Source organism: Mixophyes fleayi, chromosome 2, assembly GCF_038048845.1.
Source record: "Mixophyes fleayi isolate aMixFle1 chromosome 2, aMixFle1.hap1, whole genome shotgun sequence".
In the NCBI taxonomy this organism is placed as follows: domain Eukaryota; kingdom Metazoa; phylum Chordata; class Amphibia; order Anura; family Limnodynastidae; genus Mixophyes; species Mixophyes fleayi.
The window spans coordinates 18,811,639-18,833,550 of NC_134403.1; the positions used below are offsets into that span (position 1 = coordinate 18,811,639).

Below are 21,912 nucleotides of genomic sequence, written 5' to 3' on the forward strand. Positions count from 1 at the left end.
AGGTCAGCCAGCAACGGCACTTAGGAGGGAGGGTACAGATGAGAGGGAGACCCCCAGGGGGAAGAGAAGGGAGCGAGAGGGGACGCGGGAGGAGGGTCCTCAAGGAGGAAGGCAGGGTAGCTGGCGAGCAGAGTTAAAAGTGGTGAAGACAGGAGAAGAGAGAGCCCTGCTCAAAGGAGCGTACAATCTAATCTTTTACTCTCCAGCTCTTGTGGAACTACAAATCCCAGAGTGCCAAGCCTGCCAGGGCAAACTGGGGCTTTAGGTCTACATACGCTGGACAGCACCAGGATGCCTTGTATAGTTGAAGTAAGCCGCAGCCTGGATAGATCTCTTCTGTGGTTATTGCTCCAGCTGTTGTCTGTTGATTACCAGGGAATGAATAAGGTGAATTAAAGTCTTTTCTCTTGGATTTGTGTGTCCTACTTCCCCAGTGTTTCCATGCTCTATACAGAGACGACTGATGGTGGTGATGGCGCAGACGGTGACTGCGGTGTTGTGGGTATTAGATGCCAGGGATAATAGGACTGTGTGTTATGTGCTGTATAGGAATGGCTTACCCTCTCCCTCCTGCCTGGCACAGTGTTTGGCTTTTCCTGTGTTCGAGGAGAACAGGTTGCATTCCCCGCGGACAGACTTCTGTTCTCCACGTGACTGGCAGGAGACTCTGTGTGCACAGAAGTGGTGCTGATCTCATGCTTTATAAATAGACCTCGGTGCATTAAACCCAGCACGTTCCATCCGATGCAAACGCTGGGCCAGAATCCGCTCCGTTCCGTTCCTCAGTTACTGGTGACGGCGCTGCCAGCGTCTCTCTCCGATACTGTGACCGAACAGACATCCGTGTATTTTGGACATCGTGGGTGGGACAAGTATCCATTCTAAAGCAGTTATAGATAGAAGTAATCTCTCTTCCCTCACTGTATAACGGTGACAGACCTGTGTCTATTGGGGAGATTAGAGTCCATTCTGCAGTTATTGCGTAAATGTAACTGGTATTTTTCAGTATATTGTTACATTTGCAGTTCGTTTGCATAGATATTTCCTTGATCTGAAGATTAACTGCTGCCCGAAGACTGGGGGCCAAAATAAATTAAATTGTATAGAAATGATTTTTATTTCCTTTTGTTGGGATATTGATGCACAGATTGTTTAGTAATCGATTGTTCTGGGCTTATTACTCTGCAAATTATCTTGTTTGTCTTGTCCCTTAATGAGCGGCCAATATAATCTAATTTATTAATGATCTAATTGGATTATTAGTTCACTGTTTAAGCATTTTCCCGGCTGTGAGATAAACCAGGGCACTGTTCTCCGTCTGAGCTATTCATCAGGGAATACCAACAGGAAGTTGTGTGTGGTCTTGGTATGTAAGACAATTTTTAAGTAGGATATTCTATTCTATTTTTTCCAATATACTATAAAAAATAAAACTATTTGCCCAGAGGAGAAATAAAACAGTGGCAGGATATGAATATAGTTACATAGAACTATTCATAAAAAAAAAAAACATTGCAATGCTACAGATTAAAGGTCCATGTATATTTCCAAATTCATAACTAAGGTAGAGTCTTGTTACATCAATAGTACATATTTGAGGCTACTGTCTACATCTTTACTAGCTAAACTGCAGCTTAGTCAGTCTGTGCTCACGGATATTCAGATTGCATGCTCTGCAGACCAGGTAAGTGGAATGAGTTTAGCGAGGCTGTTTACTGATGTCGGCAGAGCTGGCGAACACAAAAACTATCTTTTACAGTAAGGTTGAGGTTAAATAAACCTATCTTTTTATAATTTTTATGCAAATTGTAATTATTGGTGATCTTCAGTCCTTTTTATATTGAGTGCAGTGCACGTTTATAAGATTTGCCTGTTTAGTGCAGTCAGAAAACAGGGAACTATCTAAAGTCATGCAGATCTCAGCTGTGACCGTTTCTAAATAGCTACTGCAGATGGCGGCTTTACCAGGCAGAATCCTGTTCATTGTATACGGAGGTTTGTTCATTTCTCATACAGCGATACATACCCTTTAAACGTTCCTCTGACTGTAGTGTAAGCCAAGTCAATCTGGTCCTGTACATAACAAACTATAACTGACATGAAGTAGGTTTAGTATTTGCCATAATTCTGCAATAATGATTTTAATTCTATTTTGTATTCCTTCCCGCGCAGCACCCGTTCCTAAAGGTCGCCAAACCTCTGTCCAGCCTCACGCCTCTGATACTTGCAGCGAAGGAAGCCACGAAGAGCAGCCGTTGATCCTTGTGACCACTTGACGTTGCGGACTCCTGGCCCGGGATTTCTGTAACCGGCATTTATTCAGCCGCCGTTACCTGGACTGAGCGCTACAAGCACAAAGCGGCTCTTCTAGAGCCCCAAGGGAATCTTCTATGGACCCTTACAGGAAGGACTGTGAACATTTTATTTTATTTGTGACAAACACAGCATTTTGTTGAAGTCTCTTTAACTGTTTTTTTTTTTTTTTTGTTTTAATGATTTGGAACCTTGAATGTTGATCCGAATAAATTAAACCACCTCGTTCTCATATTCTTCAAATGCGTCGTTCAATACGGAGCAATAAACACGAGACCTGGCCAAGCCACGTTCTATCACAGGTTATCACGGAGGTGTTTGTTTAATCGCTTACGGTCCATAAATCCAGCCTTGGTCGTCAGTAGGAAAGTCCCTCGTCTTTTTGTATTTCAGCTAGTCGCTCTGTTGCAATAATTTTGATGGTTAATATTTAATTAGGATTTGTAGCAATGTTTAGGGGGCCAATGCTCAGAATCTGTTGTCCAACAGATATGAGTGAAAAACCATGGACTGCATTACCACTTATAACCAGCAGGTGAAGTAGAGACTCCAAACCATATCATCATCATCATCACCACCACCATTTATTTATATAGCTCCACTAATTCCGCAGCGCTGTGCAGAGAACTCACTCACATCAGTCCCTGACCCATTGGAGCTTAGTCTAAATTCCCTAACATACGCACAGAGAGACTAGGGTCACTTTTGATAGCAGCCAATTAACCTAAAAGTATGTTTTTGGAGTGTGAGAGGAACCGGAGCACCTGGAGGAAACCCACACAAACACGGGGAGAACATACAAACTCCACACAGATAAGGCCATGATCGGGAATTGAACTCATGACCCTAGCGCTGTGAGGCAGAAGTGCTAACCACTGAGCCACCGTGCTGCCCATATATTTTATAATGTAGCTGATGGACATTACTAGAGAAGTTTATCTATAGATCTTGTACTGCATATTCTATTTATGGTATGCATATTGAAAATGTGATGTTGACATCCCATTACACCTCATTACGTCCCACCCTGAAATCTAGTGCTCACACCAGGGCCTGTATAGCAGAGGTGCATTTAAATTCTACTACATGGCCCATGTTGGCAAGTGATTCTGTACTGTTATACGTTTAACATGCCAGTTCATGCCACCATTGTGGGTGGGATGGAAAGTCGCAGAATTATTATTTTTTTTTATTATTTTGCTGGTTTTAAAATTGGACTTGGAATTATGAGCTGTTCTTTGTCTTTCCTTAGGCAGAATCAAATTTATTGTAATGGGCAAGAAATCTGCCCTTCTCTGTAGACGTGACAATAGATCAGTTCTTGCACAAAGCAAAACATCCTGGTTATTGTGGGTATTGAACTTGTTTATTTCATAGTGTTTCTTTGACCTTTCCTGGAATGAGCGGAACATATGTAGCTTAATAAGTCCTGTGCTCACCTAGGTCCCACCTGTATAGTTACAGAGGCTTAGATGTGATTGGTCAGGTGAGGACACAGAGGCCAAACCCATTACGTTTATTGTAACAGGTTATGGGATGGAATTTAGAACGTTGACATTTTAGCAAAAAGTAATTTAGGATTAGGAATATAGTATTTTGATTTTTGGGTTCAAGGTTTCGTGCAGACACCCTGTGCTTTATGCCTTACATTTCTTATAAGGACTTCTCATGGAAAGGCAGAGAACTTACTATTACTTATCCCCCCCCATGTGGCACATAGGGCAACCTTTTAAATGGCGAACCGTCGGCAACGGCGCGGATTAAGTTCTCTGACAGGTCAGCTGCCTCTCCTGCCCGAGATACTCTGGGTTTCCGCATCATAGTGTGTGATTAATGACCCATACAGAAGTATTATGTATACTGGAACCTGCCGGTGGGAGTGATTCTTCTCCTACTCTACAGCTCGGCAAAACAATCGGCAATCTCTTCATGACAAGTCACATGTAAATGGCATTTACATGTTGGTGTTTTGTTCATATACTTATTGACATATTTGTCACGGGAGCAGCTGATAACTCTCTCCCCCTCTATGGCCAGTCTGTCTGTCTGTCTCTACAGCACTAACCAAGTTGCAGGTTTTGCATCAGGTGCGAGTGCCCAATATTTCACCCCCGTGCGGTCAGGACATGTGACTGTGCCCCAGTGGTCTAACTACCCCTTTGTTGGGGGTGCTTAGGGGTTCAGCAATGCTTTAGTGCCCTCCTTTGAATACAGGCCCAGCGTCTGCTCTGACAGGGCCATATTCTGCTATGGGTGGAGCAGCACAGGTCAAGTGGGTGGTAGTGATTAGTGATGAGAAGGTCATTGACAGAACATAGCAACAGCACAGTGGCTTAGTGGTTAGCACTTCTGCCTCACAGCACTGGGGTCATGAGTTCAATTTTCGACCATGGCCTTGTCTGTGTGGAGTTTGTATGTTCTCCCCGTGTTTGCGTGGGTTTCCTCCGGGTGCTCTGGTTTCCTCCCACACTCCAAAAACATACTGGTAGGTTAATTGGCTGCTAACAAATTGACCTCTCCATCTGTGTCTCGTGTGTCTTAGGGAATTTAGACTGAGCTCCAATGGGGCAGGGACTGATGTGAGTTCTCTGTACAGCGCTGCGGAATTAGTGGCGCTATATAAATAATGATAGGGGGTATTAACGAGGTCGAAGGGCTTTATAAGTGAGGGTCAGCAACGTGAATTGTATTCTGGAGGGAAGGGGCAGCCCTTACCAACTGGTGTTAAAACACGGCTCCTAGCTTGTACTTGTACGTGTGCAACTGCATGTTCAAATATAACTCATTCTGTTCTATGCGCCAATACCCAATTGTGTTCGTACTTTTGTCCTCCTGTAGTTACAATGTGGTTTTTGGATCTTGCTTTATTCATTTCAATGTGTTCAAAGCATTGTCACTACATCCAGTCTGTTCATCTGTGTGGGAGGGAAGCACCAGTGCTCTGCTGTGTTTCGGTTTTGTTTTTTGCTCCCACGTCAAAGTTTTTGTTTTTCTTCTGGATTTTATTTCGGGAAAGTTCCATATCGTTTCAGTTCTTGACACGTATGCAAATGCAACGTCTGTTCAGAACACTTATCCACACACTATATTCTTACGGTTTGCACTGACATTTGTCTTCTAGATTCTGTATTCATAATGCATTTTTGTGTTTAATTTTTTAGTGTTCTATTATTCCACAGTAACTGAAGCACTTATTTTAAAATGTTAGAGTTCTGTGTAAATCTGTTGTCTCCACACGAACCAATCACAGCAGGCAGTGCCTCCTGGTGATCTCTTCATTCTAGTGGCTTGCTATTTAAACCTCTTGTCTACTTGATTGACTGCATTCTCCAGCAAAATGGCTGCCTCCACGGTGTGCAGTCAAATGCCTCACTACTGTCCCAATTTCAGTAGGACAGTCCCATTAGAGGAGTTTTTGTCCCCACTGGCAGATATGACCTCGCTCACCACAGTGAGTGGGTTTAGCGAGCACCAGAGGCAGGCGTCTGTGGTGCCCATGGCAATTAATGGGTGATCTTAGGGGAGGTGTGTTGAGGGGCTCCTGACTGGATGTGCTGGGATTACTCATTTTAATAGTGTATTGAAAATGCAGCTGTTTATATTCTAGAATTATTTTTTTTTTTTTTCCTGCTTGTGTGTAGGAAACAGAAGACGAAATTGTACCTCGCGGTCTGGTGTAGACAGATCCTGCTGCCTATGGATCTTCTGGTCTTGAGAAAATACAATTGTACAATGTCATTGCTCAGACATGTCTAGTTGAGTCCAGATTTGGCACTCTGCCAGGACACGACTGTCTATGCCCATTATAGATGCTGGCGCTCTATCTATGCAGACTCTGTATACAAAGTGATAAGCTGGGTAAATACTACAGGTTTTTCAATTGTGCCAATTACTCCATAAACGACTGTTAGGTCCGATATCGCATTAGTGTGTACACTCCCACGATTATGCTTTATCATACCAAAGCTCATCTTATTTCAATTGATGTTGTAAACTGACTACAAATCGCGACCAATGATGTTGGGCAAATGTGGCAGTGTACGCACTCGCCACCAGCAGTGTAGTCAGATATCTGTACAGTGTCACCATCTTATAGCAGATGGTTATGAGAGATGAAGATCACAGATCTGAAGGTAAATCATGTAGGTGTGTACCCAGGAATCAGCTGGTCAATGGGACTTTCAGTTATTGGTGAAATCGTTACAGAAATCGCATTGGATGAATTTTCTGTAGTGTGCCCCCAGCTTTACCTACAAGTCAAATATGCCCTTAAAGAGCCATTAACCGTAAAATACTTTCTGAGCATTTGTCTAAGTGACGGGAAATGGATTTATAATAATGATTGGTTTCCAGGTCTTCCCTTAATGAATGGACACTTTTGTCCCACAAATTGATCATTTTATCCTCCTTCCCCCCCACCCCCCTCCCCAAAAAAAAAAAAAACAGTTTGTGTATAATGGGACAGCTGGAGCAATATTAACTACTCCTGTAGTATAATAATTAGATAGGATGTGGAGATCTGTGGTAAAGAAACTACTTTTCTTCTCAATTTTGGCATGGTAAGAATTTTTAAGCCTAAGCAAAGCCAAGAATAAATATTCAGAACGGTCCATATACCGATGATCTGGTGGGGAAAAAATAAGTCCTGTTTGTGTTATTGGTGTCGAGCTTCTTAATATGGTAGAACATAATTGTTTTAACCATATCCTGCCAGGTTAATAATTCTTATGTCTTTGTGCGCTTCCGTATCATAGATCACCGCTAGACTTTCACTCTGACATGTAAACATGCCCCTGGGTGTATTAAAGCCTCAAATCGGCTAAAGAGTTGGTCACTTATCCATGTTATTATTATTAATTTTTATTTATAGGGCGCCACTAGGTATCCGTAGCGCCGTACAGGGACAGACAGAAACACGATACAGGGTGAGACAGCACAGTACAGTTAACAGAAATCACAGTAACTCAATGAAGCTCAATGAACAGCTAGATTAGAGGTGAGAGCCCCCAGTGGGGTAGAGACAGGGGCCGGAGGACCTCGCGGAGGAGACAAGGAGCTGGAGAGCAGAGTTAAGGTGGTGGAGAACAGAAGGAGAGGAGGCCCTGCTCGGAGGAGCGTACAATCTAAGGGGAGGGTAGGACGGACAGAGACACAATGGTAGGAGGAGGGAATGGGGATGACGGAGGCAGGGACGGAGGGGGGGGGAGAGGAGAATGAAAAGGAGGGAAGTAGGAGGGGGACAGAAGAGGGAGGGGGGTAGGGGGAGACTGGGAGGAGGTCAATGGGTGGGGGACTGAAGGGCTTTAAGGAAGGGGTGGGTTTTTAAGGCCCGTTTGAAGCTGGACAAGTTGGGGGAATTTCTGATGGAACGGGGGAGCTGGTTCCAGTGGAGGGGGGCAGCGTGGGAGTTACAATGTTAGATTGTAATGAGTGCTGGGCTTTCATAGTAATGTGGCAGAACTCACTGAGCAACCTTTAAGGGTATGTAGTGACAGACTTTACATTTTCATAATATGCCTGTCCATTCAACTGTACAGATATCTAAGAACAAAAACTGGCACATGCTTATGAACTTTTCTATACCCACTAGGTTCAGATGAGGAAAATGAATAATTCCTTACTTCCTACACATATTAGTGTAGCGAATTGAAAAATAGAAAGAATTCAGTCTGTTCCCAAAGTAATTTGCTGAATAAACAGCTGTTCTGACGTTTATGTTACACTTCAGTTCTCCCCCTCCAAATTGCATGTCAGAATATATTTTTGATTTTGTTTTAAAAGGTTTGTTCTCTTCAGTATATCATGTTGTCTTGAGAAATGTTTTGAAATGTACATTGTTACAATACAACAAAGCTGTTACATTTTCTTCAGATTGCTCTGCCCATTTAAATGATTTTATTTGAAGTTGAACCGTTTCCCAGCTCTGTAGCCGGGTGATTCAGTGACAGAAGGTAGAAGCTGGCACCTAGATTAGGAGAGAGCAGGTCTCTGTGCGTGGGTGCCCTCTCAGCGCCAGCGTACGTCATCCATCAGGTATCTGCAGAGAGCTGGCACCAATACCCTGCATCTATCAGGAATATTTCTGCTGCTTTGTACCTTCCTCCCCAGTTTCTCTGCTGACTTTTAATTAAAAAATAACAGAAGCTGCAGGAGTTATTTATGGGAAGTCCTTGAAAGGTTCTGTAGATTCTGCCCTCTTATCAAACGCTCGGAGGCTGATCTACAACCAGTGTGTGCTACCTTTGTGTCTGAAATAGTTTAATGATTATTTCTGAACAGCTCTGTTTTCCACACATTCAAAGCTACAGATCACTGTAGTTTATTAGGTTGTGCGCACCCTCGTGCAACTTTAACTCTTAATTTTATAATGTATTTTATATAGCGCCAGTATGCGCTGCATTGCTTTACACCCGGGAACAAATGCAAAATGAAGAGCAGATTGGGTATCAATAAAGAGGTAAGAGGACCCTGCTTGTATTCTATAGGCAAATAGCAGTTTGATATGAGGTTTAATGCTCATTAGTCCAGCTAGATTGAATTGTGAAAAAGTGCTGTGGGGTTCAATGATCCTGTCACACAGCAATGGTGGTTTGGTGGCAATAGGGTGATGAATAAATATAGAAAGAGTGTGTACAGATAACCAATGTAGGGACTGGCAGAGCACCAATAGAAGAACATTTGGAAATGAAAATTGGTCATTGATGCTTACTCTCCCAGAACGTCCGGACATCCGGCAAGTTAGATTACCCTCCAAGATACACTTCACCTCCTCCACATGACACCTACCGCAATTTAGTGAATACACCACCCATGAATTTATCAGTTCCCCATGGAGTTAGGAATGCTCACTATATAAATTGAAGTTGCATAATTTGCTCCCCCTGTATATTAATGGAAAGTCATTTCAGATTTCCTAACACCCCTTCCCAATGACCTCCATCAATAGGCCAAAGACTTCACATTTGAGATAAGATATGGAGATTGGTTTGCTTTGAATTGTAAGTCTGAATTGTCTGGGGTGTTCCCAGTATACAGTAGTTAGTACCTACTAAAAGTGATCCAAGAAAGGACAACCAGTGAATAAGTGACAGGGTCATGGTCGCCCAAGGCTCATTGATGTGCGTGGGGTGTGCCTGTCTGGTCCTATCCTAAAAAAGAGCTACTGTAGCACAAATTGCTGATAAAGTTAAAGCTGGCTATGATAGAAGGGTGTCAAGTGCATCGTAGCTTGCTGCGTATGGGGCTCCGTAGCTGCAGACCGGTCAGGGTGCCCCTGGTGACCTCTGTCCACTTCTGAAAGTGCCTACAATGGCACCAGAACTGGGCCATGGAGCAGTGGAAGAAGGTGGCCTGGTCTGATGAATAACGTTTTCTTTTACATCATATGGTGCATATGCATAGTTTACCTGGGGAAGAGATGGCACCAGGATGCACTATGGGAAGAAGACAAGCCGACGGAGGCAGTGTGATGCTCTGGACAAGGTTCTACTGGGAAACCTTGGGTCCTGGCATTCATGTGGATGTTACTCTGACACATACCACCTACCTAAACATTGTTATGGACCAAGTACACCCCTTCATGGCACCGGTATTCCCTGATGGCAGAGGCCTCTTTCAGCAGGATGATGCGCCCTGCTACACTGCAAACATTGTTCAGGAATGGTTTGAGGAACATGACAAAGAGATCAAGGTGTTGACTTGGCCTCCAAATTCCCCAGATCGCAATCCAATCGAGCATCTGTGGGATGTGCTGGAAAAACAAGTCTGAGCCATGGAGGCCTCACCTCACATCTTACAGAACATAAAGGATCTGCTGCTAACGTCTTGGTGCCAGATACCACAGGACACCTTCAGAGGTCTTGTGGAGACCTCGCCTCGACGGGTCAGATCTGTTTGGGCGACACGAGTGGGACTTACACAATATTAGGCAGGTGGTTTTAATGTTGTAGCTGATCGGTGTATTTTACAGTAGTTATTTGATTAAAAGTAATAGCTAGCATTTTTGACAGAATTACTGTATCTACATTATTCAAATATATAAGTCCATACGAGCCACAATATCAAGCTCCTTTGCCAGGTTTCAAAATCAATGTAATTAAGGTCTCTCTCATTGGGATTGACAGCTCTCCCTGTCTGAACGCTTCCTCAAATAATTGTAATAGTCTAGGTGCCAATATATCTGTCTGGGATTTATACCATTTTGAGAGTAGACCAGCTAGAAGTTTACCCCACCATTGTCAATGTAACTTGTTGGTTTTTTTTTTTAAAATAAAATAAAATGAAAACATCAGCATTTTTAATCATTATCATGAAAATAGTCTGTGGATAAAGGTCCAATAACTGCTTACATTACAGACAAGGTGAATGGTTATATTTGTCCATAAAATGTTTTAACAAAATCCTTAATTAATATCACTTTAATTAATCCTTAATTAATAGGACTCATCACCAACCGCCTATCCTTCAACTCAGCAATCACTGTGTACAAATGTGGTTCCCTAGTGAGGAATCCTAACATCACCGTTACCAAACTAAATATATCTTACATAGAATATCTACTTTCTGGCCTCCTCTGTGAGTATTTACCAATATGTTCGTTTCACCCCCAAATGATTTTTATTAGCAATTTCAGAGGAAAAGCAACAAATTATCTTTCTAGTGCGTTGATCATGAAACTTCTAGTGGAAGCCTTTAAAGCAGGCGTCAGGGAATTTTTTTTACCCTTTACCCCCAAATATATTTAGATAGGCCAACATTACCCCCTTAATTTGAAAGGAAGGAAATCATATATTATTAATTATTGGAATTCAAAATGTTATTGAATCTATTCAAAAATTCTTTGAAAGCTTCAACTTCAAAACATCAGGTTTTGGAGAAATGATGTTTCTTCATTTGATACGAGAGCATCAATATCGGGGCATTTTGATGTTGTAGCAATTTGGATACAGTCTTCAGCGTCCAATCGATTTCTCTGCTTTGTTTTTATGTTCGTTAGAGTGGAAAATCCTTGTTCGCAAAGGTAGGTTGTTGCAAAAGGCAGCAACTTTTTGACTGCCTCCTTATGTGCAATTTTGATGCCTTTGCAGCTGTTGACATCCAAAAATATGACAGATCTGCTTTGTTTTCAAATGCAATATGTGCTTCATTATTACATCAAAGCTCAAAAAGTGCCTCTGCCAACTCTTGAGGCTCTTCTGGTACAACAGCAATTTCACATTTAAAGGGGTCTACAATCCAACTGATCTCTGACCTGATCTAGTGGCAGCTCCCGGCAGTTTCTTTGCTCCCACTGAATGTTGGGCGTGACGTCATCATGCCCGATGTAATTTTTAGTGAGGATTCGGCGAGAAGCACTGTTGGAAAAGATAGGAGTAGCGGCAGCGCAACAAAGAAGAAAAAAGAACAGAAGAGATAAAGGCGATGGAAAGGTAAGTAAAAATATATTATGTACATATTGTGTGTGTGTGTGGGCAGGCATTGTAATTGTATTGTGTGTATAGGCACTAAGGGTGTGCACCGGCCACTTTTGGTGTTTTGGGTTCTGATTAGCTTGAGGTTTTGGGTTCTGATTTGTTTTGCCAAAACACCCCACGAAAGGTTTTGGTTCTGAGTTTGGGTTTTGGGTTTTGATTTTTTTTTAAAAAAGCATAAAAAGTGCTAAAATCCATATTTTGGGTTTGTTTTCACTCCTACACTATTATCAAGCTCAATAACAATCATTTCCACTAATTTCCAGTCTATTGTGAACACCTTACACCTCACAATATTGTTTTTAGTCCAAAAGGTTGCACCGAGGTAGCTGGATGACTAAGCTAAGCGACACAAGTGGGCGGCACAAACACGTGGCCATCGTAGGTGGCTGTGTAGGCTTGAATGGCTTTTTTGCTGTTCCTCCATCCTCTGCAGCATATAGAGGGTGGAGTTCAAGCGCGTCACTACCTCTTGTTTTAGTTGATGGCAGGGCAGGTTCATGCTTTTGTGATGTAGCAGGAACAGTGAACGTAGTTTAATATCTGATACTAATATTTATGCACTGCAGGAACAGTGAACGTACTTTAATATCTGATACTAATATATTTATGCATTGCAGGAACAGTGGACGTACTTTAATATCTGATACTAATATATTTATGCACTGCAGGAACAGTGAACGTAGTTTAATATCTGATACTAATATTTCTGCACTGCAGGAACAGTGAACGTAGTTTAATATCTGATACTAATATTTCTGGACTGCCTATTGAAGGGGAATCTCGACGGGATTTGGTACCGGGGACACAATACCTCCATCAACCGTCTAAATTCCACTGCACAGTAGGCGGACACCGGAGGCACGTCTAACACCAACATAGCTGTTACAGCCGCAGTTATCCGCTTTGCAATAGGATGACTACTGTCGTACTTTGTGGTCATGGCAAACGACTGTTGGACAGTCAACTGTTTGGTGAAAGACGTAGCGTTCTTGCGACTTCCCCTCTGGGAAGATGACCGACTACCAGCAGCAGCGGCAGTAGTAGGCGTACCGCTGCAGGATTCCTCGGATGAATCCCGTATTGAAGAGGACTCAGTCTGGCTGGTGACATGGCCTGCAGGACTATATCTGATGGAGATCGTGGAGGAAGTTGATGAGGAGGGTGTTGGTGGTGTGTATCCAACAGGACCAAGGGATTTAGGTGTCCCTGGACTGCTGACGGTCCTAGCTACAGGTCCTGAAATAAACACTGAATTATGAAGGTTCTTCAGGTGACGTATAAGGGAGGATGTCCCTAGGTGGCCAAGATCCTTACCCCTGCTTATTTGAGCTTTACATAAGCTACATATGGCCATACATTTGTTGTCCGGATTGGGATAAAAATAACTCCAGACAGAGGAGGTGGATTTTTTGGTCTTCTGACCAGGCATGACGATGGGCTTTTTCATCCCATGGACAACAACTGTTTCCCCCCCTGGTGGCTCATTTATGATAACCACATCAACATCCTCCTCGTCAAGTTCCTCCTCAGCGCCAGCTACATCAATATCCTCCTCCCGGTGTACAACATTCACACCTTCATTAGCCAAATCTGTAACTGGACTGTGGGTAATCCTTCCAGCATATGCAGAGGGCGTGCTGCAAATGGTGGAAGGAGTCACCTCTTCCTGTACAGTGATGGGAAGGTCAGGCTTCGCAACCACCAACACCCTTGGACTCGCCTTGGGGATTTGTGATGACATCTCTCTAGAAGGCAGAAGTGTTTGCTGTGTTGTTGATGACAGCTTAAGTCTCTTAAATTTTTTAGAGGGGTGGGGAGGAAGAGGAGGAGGGCTAAGATCCTTGGGTGAAGCTGAACCACTAGTCATGAACACGGGCCAGGGCCTAAGCCGTTCCTTGCCACTCCGTGTCGTAAATGGCATATTGACAAGTTTACGTTTCTCCTCAGATGATTTGAATTTTCTTTTTTTACTAATTGTAGTGAACTTTGGCTTTTTGGATTTTACATGCCCTCTACTAGGAGATTGGGCATTGCCCTTGGCAGACAACTTTGATGGCATTTCATCGTCTATGTCATGACTAGTGGCAGCAGCTTCAGCATTAGGAGGAAGTGGGTCTTGATCTTTCCCTACTTTATCCTCCAAATTTTTGTACTCCATTATATGCAGCACAAGAGAGCGTACCCCTAAACCACACACACTTTGGGACTGCGGAAACAGGGAACGTAGTAATAGATTGCAGTTCCTAATTTTTGGACTGCAGAAACAGTGAACGTAGTAATAGATTGCAGTTCCTATTTTTTGGACTGCAGAAACAGTGAACGTAGTAATAGATTGCAGTTCCTATTTTTTGGACTGCAGAAACAGTTAACGTAGTAATAGATTGCAGTTCCTATTTTTTGGGACTGCTGAAACAGGAACTGCAATCTATATTACTACGTTCACTGTTTCAGCAGTCCCAAAAAATAGGAACTGCAATCTATTACTACGTTCACTGTTTCAGCAGTCCCAAAAAATAGGAACTGCAATCTATATTACTACGTTCACTATTTTTTGTACTGCAGAAACAGTGAACGTAGTAATAGATTGCAGTTCCTATTTTTTAGACTGCAGACACAGTGAACGTAGTAATAGATTGCAGTTCCTATTTTTTGGGACTGCTGAAACAGTGAACGTAGTAATATAGATTGCAGTTCCTATTTTTTGGACTGCAGAAACAGTGAACGTAGTAATAGATTGCAGTTCCTATTTTTTGGGACTGCTGAAACAGTGAACGTAGTAATATAGATTGCAGTTCCTATTTTTTGGACTGCAGAAACAGTGAATGTACTAATAGATTGCAGTTCCTATTTTTTGGGACTGCAGAAACAGTGAATGTAGTAATATAGTATGCAGTTCCTATTTTTTGGGACTGCTGAAACAGTGAATGTAGTAATATAGATTGCAGTTCCTATTTTTTCCTAATTATTTTTTAATATTTTTTTTTTAAAAAAAAAAAAAATATTTTCTCTTAAACAAATTTTGGGGGAGTTTTTAATAATTATAAAATTACTATGGACTTAGTACAAAAATGCAGAGGATTAAAGCACCACTGGACTCAGCAGGACAGACACTGGCCAAAGCACCACTGGACTCAGCAAGGACAGAGCACTGGACACAAGCATAAAGCACCACTGGACTCAGCAAGGACAGAGCACTGGACACAAGCATAAAGCACCACTGGACTCAGCAAGGACAGAGCACTGGACACAAGCATAAAGCACCACTGGACTCAGCAAGGACAGAGCACTGGACACAAGCATAAAGCACCACTGGACTGATCACGCAGGACTCAGAGCACCACTACCCTACAACCTCCCTCTTCCCTGATGTCAGGCGAAATAAAGATGGCGGCCGCAAGCTGAGAATTTATGACATCCGAGTCTCGCGAGATCCGACGCGAGACTTGGATGTCATAGCCTTGTTTCGGATCTTTTTGCTGGGCGGAAGTTCTCGAACAGTGCTCGGATCCCGTCGAATCCGCACTTCTCGGGTGGGCTCGGATTAGCGGAATCCGAGCCCGCTCATCCTTAGTAGGCACAGGCATTGCATTTGTATTATGTGGGCGCAGGCATTGTATTTGTATTGTGTGTGTGTGTGTGTGTGTGTGTATATATATATTATATATATATATATATATATATATATATATATATATATATATATATATATATATTGAGATGGCTATATGTATATAGATATATATATTATGCATTTGCAAATATGTGTAGCTAGCCACACCCCCACATTAGAATGGCCACACCCACTTGGCAAATGTCACTCCCACTTTGATGGGGGGCGCCGGTGCCCTGTCTCGCCCAGGGCACTGAAATGTCTAGTTACGGCACTGGCAGAACGGAGTTGTCAAGATGGGAGATATTTTGAGACAAGTGAGGAAATCTATGTCGGTGCAATTTTGTTGATGGCCTTGTATGTTAGTAGCAGAATTTTATATTGGATTCGTTGAAATACAGGCAGCCAATGTAGAGACTGACAGAGCGGCTCAGCAGAGGAAGAACGGTTTGCAAGAAAAATCAATCTAGCCGCTGCGTGCAAAATAGATTGTAGGGGTTCAAGTCTGACTTTGGGAAGACCAGTAAGGAGGGAATTGCAAAAGTTGATGCGGGAGATGATGAATGCATGAATTAAAGTTTTTGCAGTGTCTTGTGTCAGATATGTGCATATTCTGGAAATGTTCTTTAGATGTATGTAACATGATTTAGATATAGAGTTGATGTGGGGAATAAACGACAGTTGTGAATCAAGGATTACACCTAGGCAATGAGCTTGTGGGGTGGGATTTATGGTCATGTTATCAACAGAAATAGAAATGTCAGGCAGGAAGCTTCTGTTTTTGGGTGGGAATATTATTCTGTTTTTGAAAGATTGAGTTTGAGTTGGCGAGAAGACATCCAAGATGAAAGGGCAGAAAGACAGTCAGTAACGCGAGACAACACAGATGGTGAAAGATCAGGAGAGGATAGATAGATAGATTTGTGTATCATCCGCATAGAGATGACACTGAAATCCAAGGGAGCTTATTAGTTTTCCAAGAGAAGCGGTATAGATAGAGAACAGCAGAGGACCTAGGACTGAGCCTTGTGGTCTCCAACTGATAAAGGAAGTGGAGCAGAGGTGGATCCAGAGAAATTAACACTGAAAGAGTGATTAGATAGGTAGCATGAGAACCAGGATAGGACAGTGCCTTTAAGACCTAGGGATTGTAGTGTTTGTATAAGGAGAGAGTGGTCAACAGTGTCATATGCAACAGAGAGATCCAGGAGAATTAGTAGAGAGTAATCACCTTTATTTTTAGCAGTGATCAGATCATTGACAACCTTGATCAGGGCAGTCTCTGTGGAGTGTTGAGAGCGAAAGCCTGACTCAAGAGGATCTAATAGGTTGTTTGCTGTAAGAAAGTGTGTGAGGCGACTGTAGGCAATTCTCTCGAGAAGCTTGGAGGGGCACGGGAACTGAGAGATGGGGCGGTAATTTGAGAGAGAGTTTGAGTCTGAATTTTGTTTTTTTAAAATGGGAGTAATTACTGCGTGCTTGAATAGTGATGGTATATGAAAGATATCAAGAAGAATGTATGTGAAACAAGCCAAGACCTTGTAATTAACCTGTACCCAGAATCTATACCCCACAGCTGGAAGATGTATACACTGAACCATACATTTTTGTGGGTGCTATACTGAGCTGCCATCTGCCAGGTATAAAAGATTTAAAGGATAATCATCATTTATTTATATAGCGCCACTAATTCTGCAGCGCTGTACAGAGAACTCACATCAGTCCCTGCCCCATTGGAGCTTACAGTCTAAATTCCCTAACATATACACATACATACAGGCAGACAGTTAGTGTTTCATTTTGTCAGTAGCCAATTAACCTAGCAGTATGTTTTTAGAGTGTGGGAGGAAACCCACGCAAACACGGTGAGAACATACAAATTCACAGATAAGGCCATGTTCGGGAATCGAACTCATGACCCCAGTGCTGTGAGGCAGAAGTGCTAACCACTGAGCCACTAGCCATTGCAAAAGATTCCTGCAAACACCTTTAATCTCCTATCTCTCGTGCAACTGTCGAAGTCAGCAAATTGGATAAAGTCATTTCAATTAATATCGAGCAAACTTGATTGTCTTTGTCTGAAATTATGCGTAGAGCGCGCTACGGCGTGATAGGGCGTGTCCAGCCGCAACACGTGGAAATAACAGTTTTTACACTTTTGTATACATTCGCACAAACACACACATTTGTAAATAGTACACATTAATCGTAGTTGCAACACATAGTTATTTATGTTGAAATATAGTAGTGTTTATGTGTAATATTATGAGTTATATGCACATTAGTGATACATATGGTTCAGGTTAAAGGAAATGTGTCATGTCTGATATCATATTAATCCCCTTTACATCAGCAGCTGCCGGGTGCATTTGGCGAAGAGATTGCACATTGCATACTCTAGTTATTGATGTTAGGGAATAAACCTTTAATATTATGCTGACTATAAAATGCTAATAGACTAGTTGTAATTGGAGTCTGGGCGGGAGGAAAGGAGCACATCCCCTGGAGAGATGACCCCCACCTTTGGATTCTTCAGTTTGAACTAGCCTATGATCTGCAACCCCCTGGACCTTCCTGAAGCCTGGACCAAAAGAAGCAAGCCATACCATCTGCATTGTTTCACTGTATTTCTGTTTGCATATAAGCAGTAGCTCTCATCTAGTGTTCAGTCACATTGACCACAGACTTCAGGACTGAATGACTGTTCACTGGATCCAGAGCGCCTGCAATAAGTAACGGCTGTACTTATTATTTCGCTTGAATTATTCTGCTACTTTTTGAGAATAAATATTTGTGCGTTGGAAACACAAATCGAGATTCGACAGTCGTTATTGGATAGCTACAAAATGTGCATAACACAACATAGAAACTTCATTAACACTGATCAGACTGAAATATATCGATCGATAGATAGATAACATAGCTAGATACATACATATAGATATATAAGACAGGAAAAATTGAATATAAATCTAATTAATTTAATATCAATTAATATTTCTTAAATCTTTTGCATTATAAATGGTTGACTTTCTTGAGTGAATCATTCTCTTTTATTACTCTTTTTTTTGACTATTTTGACATAATCTGTATGTTATGATGCTCAATTGTACAATGAAAATATCTGGTGAATAAATGAAAAAGTATATTTTCTCTTTAACAAATGAAGCTATACACAATTTAAAATGTTCCCTCTTAATATCATAAAATGTTCTTAACAAACAAACAAACTGGCTCCAGTCTGTTGGAAAAGACAGTCTTTAAAAAAGGCCAGACAAGGATGACCACGATCCAGATCAGATGATGAGAGCTTAATCCTTTGCAGGCAAGGAGAAACTGTCCAGGTACAACAGCAGCACCTCTGGTAGCACAGAGGTACTGCAGGCCGAATTCAGAATAAAGACGGAGTCCTAACAGATTCCGTCTGATGCCTCTGCTTTATCCCTTAGAGACATTTGTACTGTTTTAAAGCTGCCTGATTAGATAATATGAAGGGTCAGGTATGTGTAGCAATTAGTTTCATTTAGCACAGTGAGTCATTTAGAAGGAATTTATACTCTGAGCACACCCTCGAGGCAGCAGATTCCCCATACAGTGGTGCAACCTAGCCCACGGACAACTGTTCCCAGCGGCGAATATGTTCTTATTGTTACGGCTCACTCCCCAGGTATCAACTCCTAGAACGGCTTCAGAGGTCTTCGCCTATAGGAACCGCTTTTCCCGTAGAGCTAGATGCGCTCACAGGTACTCTGATGCCCCCAGGTCTTGTTCTCTAGTAGTAGGAGCTGATAATCTGAGAATGTAGCGCAGGTGTTCACACAGAGGTGGAGTGAAGATCCTGGCAAAGGTTTTGAGGGTCGCCGGCAATACAGTAGCGTCTAGGTCCAGGCCAGGGGTCAAAGAGGTCACAGGCAAATCAGCAGCGTCTAATTCAAACAGGGGGTCAAGGCCACAGGCAATCAATCATCGTCAGAATCCAGGCAAAAGTCGGCAACAGGAGAGAGGAAATATCAGGAACAGCAACACAGCAGGAAAAGTTTGTTAGGAAGCAGGGACTATAACCGGCAGGGAGGATTGCCCCTTCCTGCCTTAAATACTGGTCTTAGCCAATGCAAAGGATTGGGGCTCGGGAGAGAGTACTTAGCCACCTGGCTAATTCCTAATTTGCGCAGGCGCCCGGCTGTCCTGGATGCCGGGACGCGGCACTCCACAGAGGATGCGTCCCGACTGTTGCCGTTGCCCTAGCAGAAGGAGGCTCGTGATACTTATAGGGTCATCAATATCAGGAGGCAGGTATACTCCATCCTCGTCTTCTGGCCATTGACCAAGGGTTTCTATGAGGATTCATAGTGGCCCAATAAGAGGTCTGTAGAAGGCAAGGAGTTAATAATCATGCCCCTCCCCTCCTCCCCTCCCCCCCCCCCAGAACAAGGCCCATGGGACAGTTAGTTGGGCACATGGCCTGTGGCTCTTACGGTTACCTTAGGTCATCATTTTTGGGCACAGCTGTTTGAGCTAAAACCTGGGGCCACAACGAAATCGGGCTTAGAGCCTGCCCAGCGATGTATTGAGGCTCAGAGCCGGTGTCCTAGTTAGTATGCAGGCTTAGAGCCTTGGAGGGGGAACATAGTTCAGGCAATCACCTTTTAGCATACATTTGTCAGGCTCAGAGCCAGTGGCCATATTGCATCAGGCTCTAGGCTTGTGGTGACAGATAATGCATTTGGCCTGTGGGTATATAGAAGTTAAGCTACAGCACATTGAGGGACTGTGTCCAGTCCATCCTCGATCTTGTGTCCCAGTTTTCCCATCATAACTTCGGCAGTCATTTTGGAGTGCAGATTGTAGTCACCCATCCATTCCCCTGTGTCTTGTACTGCTGCACCCGGCAGTCTGGCCCCCATCAAAGGTAAGCTGCGGTGGGTAACGCTTGATTGCTGCTCACTGTTTCCTACATTGTGTATTGTATTGCATTGTGCTGTATTGTACTGTATATCTGTTGTACTTTGTGGGGTGTTACATTTAGTTAGGGTAGTGCACCACACACCGTCTGAGTTGGTAGTTGGGTGGGTTTCTTGTGTGTGTCATTTGCAGGTGTAAACCCAAATAAAAATTTAAATAGTTCAGCGCTAATCTTAGTTCTAGATGTACCGCTTACAGACCTAAATGTGAATGGTGATTAATTTAACATGTGTTCAAATCTTCATTCACTAGTTCATAATCCCGTCCTGCATAAAAGAAAATATAAAAGACAAAACATAGTGCAAAAACTTATATACAATTTATCATTTTATCTAAATGACGTCCAATTACACAAACAGGTAAGTAAAGATATCTTTGTGAGGAAATAATTCCTTAGAATTTTCCTTTCTATTAGCCATTACAACTTATATAAGTAGAGAAGATCTGATTCATCCGTGGCACTATGACGGTAATGCACTTATTGGAAAATATCTAATGGTTTCTTTAGATGATTCTGTTCAAATGGTTACATCGCGGATATTCGGGATAATAGTTTATATGCAAAAAATGAAAAGAGAAAAATAGAGAAGCCAAGTGTGACAATGTTTTTCTTCAAAACTTCTTTATTCTCTTTTAACAGTTACACTCACATAAGAATTCTTTAAAAAGCTTCAAGATAAATGAAGGTGTACACAGGTACTCCTACTAGCATTGGAATCATATGGGCAGCATATAGATGAATTTAGATGTTATTTTCCCTGGATTTCATTTTATGGGCGTCAGATACGTTGTCCTTTAAAATTGTTATGATGCTGAAACAGGTGTCCTTAATTCCTCACACAATGTTCTCCAACCAAAAACTGCTAAGGGTGCAGTCGTTTTCAAGGTATGTGAGACACAGTGTGGTAAATCCATATTTAAACTCCAGTTAGCCATGTGTTTTTTGATAAATTGTCATTTTATGTTTATCATATGCATTGTAGTTATTCTGGTGTATGTACAGATGTATTGTAGAAGGATTTATTTATATTTATTATATATTGTCACACATGACCCTTGAACCATGTTACTGAGAGGTCAGACAGTATATAAGGGAGCAAATAAAGATATAGGCCTTAACCTTGAAAAAGACCTGGAAGGTTGAAACGCGTCGGGTGTAAAGGCCTGTGGACCTAGATGGTGATACAAGAATCAACTACCAGGACACCATATCTAGAGGAAACAATGATGAAAATTTCCTAGAACTTGCGATGATTTGTACCCCGCGTAACATCTAATATGATCTGGTAGGAATCCATCTGATTTTTGTACCCAGGAAGTCCACTTTTATATATGTTTTTTGTACTATATCTTATCATCTCTGCAATTTTTATGTATAATTAAAGACACTTTTTTTTATTGGAATACTCTTTGGATGTTTTCATCATGTTATGACTAGAGAACATCATTCACCATAAAAGAAAATCAAAAGGATATATATACAATGCTTATCATATCACAAATATCTTGTGAGTATATACACAAGAGGGGTGGTAAAATCCTGAAAAGTATCTC

The 21,912-nt window shown here is 42.2% G+C and overlaps 1 protein-coding gene across 3 annotated transcripts in view; it reads left to right on the top strand.

Moving 5' to 3' along the window:
* Positions 1–2,545, top strand: part of PAK1 (p21 (RAC1) activated kinase 1) — a 51,395-nt gene extending 48,850 nt beyond the window's left edge. For all 3 annotated transcript variants that reach the window (XM_075198596.1, XM_075198598.1, XM_075198597.1), the window contains one exon: positions 2,173–2,545. In XM_075198596.1, coding sequence (XP_075054697.1) covers positions 2,173–2,259 — 87 coding nt within the window. In that variant the 3' untranslated portion in view covers positions 2,260–2,545. The remainder of the gene's footprint in view (positions 1–2,172) is intronic.
* Positions 2,546–21,912: the final 19,367 nt, after the last annotated feature.